General features: G+C 40.7%; 1 protein-coding gene across 1 annotated transcript in view; it reads right to left on the bottom strand.

Moving 5' to 3' along the window:
• Positions 1-4,736, bottom strand: part of nr4a2a (nuclear receptor subfamily 4, group A, member 2a) — a 7,244-nt gene extending 2,508 nt beyond the window's left edge. Inside the window, exons 1-7 of the mRNA XM_047814527.1 lie at positions 4,553-4,736; positions 3,863-3,971; positions 2,596-3,518; positions 2,159-2,288; positions 1,670-1,833; positions 971-1,173; positions 190-368 (exon numbers count right to left, since the gene is read on the bottom strand). Coding sequence (XP_047670483.1) covers positions 190-368; positions 971-1,173; positions 1,670-1,833; positions 2,159-2,288; positions 2,596-3,516 — 1,597 coding nt within the window. The 5' untranslated portion in view covers positions 3,517-3,518; positions 3,863-3,971; positions 4,553-4,736. The remainder of the gene's footprint in view (positions 1-189; positions 369-970; positions 1,174-1,669; positions 1,834-2,158; positions 2,289-2,595; positions 3,519-3,862; positions 3,972-4,552) is intronic.
• Positions 4,737-6,581: the final 1,845 nt, after the last annotated feature.

The raw sequence follows: 6,581 nt of genomic DNA, 5'->3' as shown, positions 1-6,581 counted from the left end.
TAAATTAAAGGCTGATGTGAATATATATCGAAATATATCGGAGATCCTCTCGAAATTTAACCACAACCACAGTTTCCTTTGCGCCCATGTGTTAAGCTTATAAACAAATAAGTAAATGAATAAATCAAAGATAAAAAAAAAAGCGACAAAAGTTTTGAAGTAAAGTCGTAAAGGTTTTGGAAACCGCACCTGTGACCATGGCGAGCGCGGCGATACACGAGAAGGCCGAGATGTCCACGTTCATGCTCTGCAAGCTGGAGGAGAACTCTACGATAGCGTCGATCCACTCGCCGAAACCACGTACACACTGAAGCCGGTGCATCACAACGCCGTTACAGAAGATCAGCTTCCCCTCCATCGGGTTGGACCTGAAGAATGACCACATTGAATTGAGTTTCCCATCTGTATTAAAGCACGAGCAGCACACTGAACACAAGCTCGCGGAAATTAGTGTAAAAAATGTCCCTTCGGATAGTGTACTTTTGTACTTTTTAGTGTAGATTATTATTAGTAGTAGTAGTAGTAGTAGTAGTAGTAGTAGTAGTAGTAGTAGTAGTAGAAGATGTAGCATTTATTTATTTATTTATCTATCTATCTATTTATTTATTTATTTTGTTTGTTTGTTTAATCTTAGGGAAAATATGTCCACATTGATGTTATAGAAGTTATGAGAGTGTACATGGTTCAGAGAGTGACAATAACCTTGCTATTTTGGGCCAAAATCTATTTATTTATTTATTTATTTATTTATTTATTTATTTATTTATTTATTTATTTACGTCACTTTCCTGTGTTAGAGAATCCAGTGACGTGTATTATATTGTAAATGTATTCAAATGTTACATTATTATTATTATTATTATTATTATTATTATTATTATTATTATTGTTGTTGTTGTTGTTGTTATTGTTATTGTTATTATTTCTATTATTATTATTGATGTTGTTGTTGTTGTTTTTGTTGTTGTACCTGTAGGCGAGGCGCAGAACGAAGAGCTCGAGAAAAGCAGACTCAAAAAGCAGGTCCTGGTCCTGTTTGAGCAGCTCGGTGAAGCCCGGGATCTTCTCGGCCCAGCCGCGGATGATCTCCATCGATCCCGTGAGCAGGTCGTAAAACTGCTGCACGTGTTGCGTGTCGTCTCCGGTCAGCTGGTAATCAGGACCCGCGTGGAACTGCAAAGGCAATTTCAATTTCAAACAATGTGGGGGCTTAATGAGCATCTCTTCTAAAATATATCAGCTGTGAAATCACTGGAGTCCTTTACGCGGAAGAGCAATGACCATGCCCTTTTTCCTATTCGGGTAATTTAATTCGTGTCTGGACCTGTTTTATTGAGCCTATATTAATGAGTAAATATGCAGCCTCCTTGAAATGTTTTCATAAAATTTATAATGCCTGACGTTTTACTCCTGATGTTGGTTAAATAATAAAAAACAAATAAGACGCATACGATTTTTTTTTCCATCTGAACCTTAGCTGAATACCTCTTTTTCATTTCACACGAAATCACAGAGCAGCACAGTGTTTAAACAAAGCATGGTGTTTGATTAACTTTTGCAATATTGAATTAACACCGAGAAAATTCTTGGGCACAAATGAACACTGCACGAATCCATTGTTGAAAGTGATTGTGTTACACAATCAATCAGACAATAAAGTGAGATTCACCCTTGAGTAGTCCAGGTTGGACATGTTGGGGTTTGAGTCCACATGAGCTCTGACCAGCGCACTGAGGAGGCTGACTGGGGGTGATGGAGGTGCCGCATCCGGTGGACTTTTGGGTTTGGAAGGTAAACGTCCTCTCCGGCCCTTCAGACTGGCAGTCCGAACAACTGGGGGGGGAAAGAAAAAGAAAAAAGAATATTGCAACGCTTGTAAATCAATAAACAATTCCGGCTTCTTCTTCTTTTTTTTTTTTAATAAATATGTTTCATTTTAAGTTTTATTTAGTCCTAATATGTCTCATTTTTAAATCATTTGACACAAACACAACTGAATATCATTATAGATTCTAAACAAACCATAATAAACATAAGCTTAATTACCCAAACAATAAAGCTCAGAATCTCAACCAATCAAGTATGGACATGCATTAGGACACTAAACAAAATCCATGCATGAATATAATGATCAGTTTTTCTATTTATAATTATTTACCTTCTTTAACCATCCCCACCACTAGGCACTTTTGGAAGCGACAGTACTGACACCTGTTTCTCCGGCGCTTATCAACAGGACAGTTTTTGTTCGCCAGACACACGTATTTCGCGTTTTTCTGCACTGTGCGCTGGAGTGAGCAAAAAAAGAGAAAGGAGAATTGTATTTTGTTATTAGGTCAAATAAAACGTGTGAACAAATTCCTCGTTTGAAAAACACTGTGATAAAGTATGATAATCACTGAAACAGCAGGGATTTATCACATGCACAGCAAAGCTACAAGAACATATACAGCGTTGAGTCAAGTCCCCTAATGAAAGTAAATAAATCTACAAAAAAGTTAACAGGTGCCATGGATGTAGTTACACTGCAGCAACAAAGATACCGATGTTTAGGCCGGTATTTGTTATTCATTAAGACCACTTATCTGCGCTCACCTTGAAAAAGCCTTTGCACCCCTCGCATGTGCGCACACCGTAATGCTGACATGCTGCATTATCCCCGCACACAGCGCACATCCCCTCGTTTGACGGGGAGCCTCTGGATGGTGGCGAAGGCATCTGCGCATCGAGGAGCTGGTGTCCGTGGCCGAGTTGTAGAGAATGCGGGAATGCGACTCCCGCCTGTTTCCGCACAGCGGCGGGAACCGCAAAACTTTGGCCGTCCAGGGCCCGGTGCGCACCTGGGCCCTCGTGACTCATAGCCACATGAAGCGGGCCGTCGAAGCGCATCTGGCAGCTGGACACGGGCGTCCCCGGGGGCGACTGCTTAAAGGAGAAGAGCGAAAGGCGCGACACAGGGTTCTTGCGCTGCTCCATGGAGTGAGAGGCCGCCGCCACGTAGTTCTGGTGGAAGGCGTGCAGTGAGCTCGCGTCCTCCCACACGTGGCTCGGCTGCACGTGAAAGTTAGGTCCGCCGCCGTGTGGTGAAGCAGACGGCTTGAAGTAAACCGAGCCAGAGTGTGCCATCACATCCTCCTGCGGGCCCAAGTGACCCTGTGGCTGCTGCTGATGTGGGTGTGGGTGGTGATGGTGGTGGTGGTGGTGGTACCCGTGCATGGGCACATCCTCTACTTTAATAGAGGGCTGTTCGGAGGTGTGCGCAGGAGGCACCTGATACAGACACGGCGGAGGTTTGACGTCGTAGCCGGGGTTGTAGCTGTCCACAAACGTACTAAAGCTTGGTAGAGACGTGGTAGCGGCCGTAATCTCGGTATTGGTCAGATCCATGCTGAACTTTACGAACTCGGGTGTTAGGAAGTCGCAGCTGTACTCGCCGCTGGTGTGGTAGCTGTAGCTCTGCGAGGCGGGACTCGCGCCCTGCGGCGACGAGCCGTACTGAGCCTGGACGCAGGGCATGGCTGCAAAATAAGTGAATAAAGGAGAAATATATATATAAAATTAATGGTCAACTTTTTAACAAATATGAACAGATTATTATTTTTTATTATTATTATTGTTATTGCACAACAAAGTGTCCAATATTAAAGAAATTTTCCCAGTTTGCCGCTAGAATACACAAACACTAAGCCCTGAGTTAACTTTATATTTTACATAAATGTGTATTAGTATAATGCTGTAATCAGAAACAGTATATGGTACAACTGATTAAATAAATCTACTTCCACACAATGCCCTTTCAAACAACTTCGCAATTTGATCAACATTTCTTTAGCAAAAACGTTTTCTTTTTAGATTCCAGTACCTTCAGCCGTGGGACTCTTCCTGGTCGCCACTCAAAACGCACGATGTTGTCAACTTCAGATAACAAAGCAGGGTTCAAGAAAAGCAGTTCGGTTGCAGGAATCACCTCCCTGATGTAAAACATAACTTTTGAGTCAGATCAGCAATGGCGATATACTTGAGTGGAAAGTTACATCTGTCACAAATCAGCTTTGAGCTCCACGACTTTAAAACTACACTGCAGCCTTAACAACGTGTTCTCTAGTAGGTCTGATAAAGAAATGAAGTTTTGTATTGTGCGCGCAGAGAAGAATTCCCAGTATTACTATAAGACACTCACAATGCCCATATATCTCCATTTGTACTTTAAATAATTGATGAACGCGATATTGCAAGATTCTAAATCTGCACATTAACTCACCCAAATTCAGCACTGGATGAGATATTCAGCATTGGGACATTTGGTAAAGTTGAGACATGTTTGTTGCAAGTTCAGAGTAAACCGTCAAAACAAGAGAAAGTGTCTCTCATTCGTGTCAGCGCGCAATGACGCGCATGCATTCTTATCTCATCTTGCTTTGAAGACCTACATTCAAAACGACCTACTATCCTCAAATTTCTGAAAAGCGCATCCAATATTTTGCGCGATCAACACTGCAGCCTAAAGAAAGACGGAGAGAAAAATGCGTGCAAAAAAGCAGCGATGACATACCTTAAATCACCATCAGAAAAGTTGTATCTTATCCATACAGTCGCAGGCTGTTCTTGTGAGAAAAAAAAACCAAATGTAGATATATGCGTGTATATATATATATGTGTGTGAAATTGTCCAGTACGAGCTAAAAGTAAAGCCGGTTAGACGGTGGAGAAAAGCGAGGCGTCCGCGGTGCTCCGCTCCAGACTAGCGCGCCGCGCCAATGTGTCTTTGTTTATGGGAGCGCCGCTCATCGCCACCCACGTGCTCTGGAATTAGAAACGTCATCGCCCGCGTCGCCAATGACAACCACCAATCAAGTTTTGCGAAAGGGTGACAGATAGGAAATACCCACCGGAGACTGAGTTTGCTACGTGGTTTTTATAATGCGTTTCACGACCCCCAATTCATTAAGTCGCTTTGATGCTTGCAATAGGCCTTTGCCTATGAGACAACTTCATCTGAGTGAGTGAGTGAGTGAGTGAGTGAAGGATTGATAGATAGATGGAGGCATAAATACATATAACATACATACATACATACATACATACATACATACATACATACATACATACATACATACATACATACATACATACAGTTTATTGCTACTTAGCTGTTTAATATTCCCTGTATTTTTATCTATCTATCTATCTATCTATCTATCTATCTATCTATCTATCTATCTATCTATCTATCTATCTATCTATCTATCTATCTATCTATCTATCTTATATATTCGGTATATAACAAACATACAAATACATTTATTATTATTATTATTATTATTATTATTATTATTATTATTATTATTATTATATAGGAAGTGATTATAAACCTTTTTCTTATTTCAAATATATGTCGTTTTTCATTTTATTTTGTAAACACAAAACCAATCACTAGATGTTATGTTAATGCTTAATATTTTTTAACATGTAAAAACAAATAAAGTGGAAAAAAGTAAAATCATTAGGCCTCATTAACATGACCGCAACAGATTTAGTTGTCCCAGTCTACCATTAGTATAAAGGTAAAGGGCGGGGACATCTGCCTTACACCGTTTTACAAATCCCGTTTAACTTTCTGTGCCTCCGTAAACACAGCCACCCAGACCCGTGGCTCGGCTCTGTGCCTCTTCATATTCTACTCTACAGCGATATTTAGCAGCTGTGTGAGTCCTGAGCAGGTGGGGGAAGGGCTCATTAACGCCGGGGTTGGTCGACCAATTTAACTGGAGAAAAGAGAGATGCGACAGGAGGCGACAAACACGAGTCTGACGCCTTGAAATCAGCGCCTTGACGCACGCATCACTACTGGCCAGGAATAAACTCATTTATGTCATACACTGCACCTAGCCACAAATTCTAGTTCAACACAGCCTATTTCTAGCTTAGCCTTTTCTATATTTGGCTTCTGACCCTACCACAGCTCACACAGCGGCGGGAATAATATCATGGCAATATGTTCTGATTGACTTAAGACCCGAGGCTATTCATATGCTGTGCCATAGAGTAGACCCCGGCATTTATTTATATATTTATTCTTTTCTTGTATGCATTGAAAATTATTGATTGTCTTCATGAGCACTAATCCTCTGCGATTTTGAGGTTTCTTGAAGCAGTGGCTGTTCTGTGGCACGTTTGCAGTGTAACAGCTGTATGTATCTTAATGCTTTTCGCTCTCTAAGGGGGGTGTTACACTCTCCTCTAGAGGACAGCATTGTTCACCACCCACCCAACACAAACTGTCTTTTTCTGTCATTTTACACAATACACATTCATTCTAAAGCTTAAACCTGATTTACTTAAAAATACTGGGTTACTTTGAAAACAAAAAAACCTTTTCCAGTTACAAAATCACAATTGCAGGTACAATAATCAGCTTTTTTTATAGGCTTGTATTGTGTATTACCACAAGCATATTTCATTTACCTTTTAAATGAGGAGAAATTACATACAATTGAATAATAATTGCCCATTGGCTCGTTTAATTAGTAAGTGCCTTATTTATATGCACAATTTAATCACTACTCATTGGGGAGGGAGTA

The sequence above is a fragment of the Tachysurus fulvidraco genome, chromosome 6, assembly GCF_022655615.1.
Source record: "Tachysurus fulvidraco isolate hzauxx_2018 chromosome 6, HZAU_PFXX_2.0, whole genome shotgun sequence".
NCBI classification, from domain to species: Eukaryota; Metazoa; Chordata; class Actinopteri; order Siluriformes; family Bagridae; genus Tachysurus; species Tachysurus fulvidraco.
Note: the sequence above shows the minus strand (reverse complement) of the source record. Positions and strands in the feature narration are given on the sequence as shown.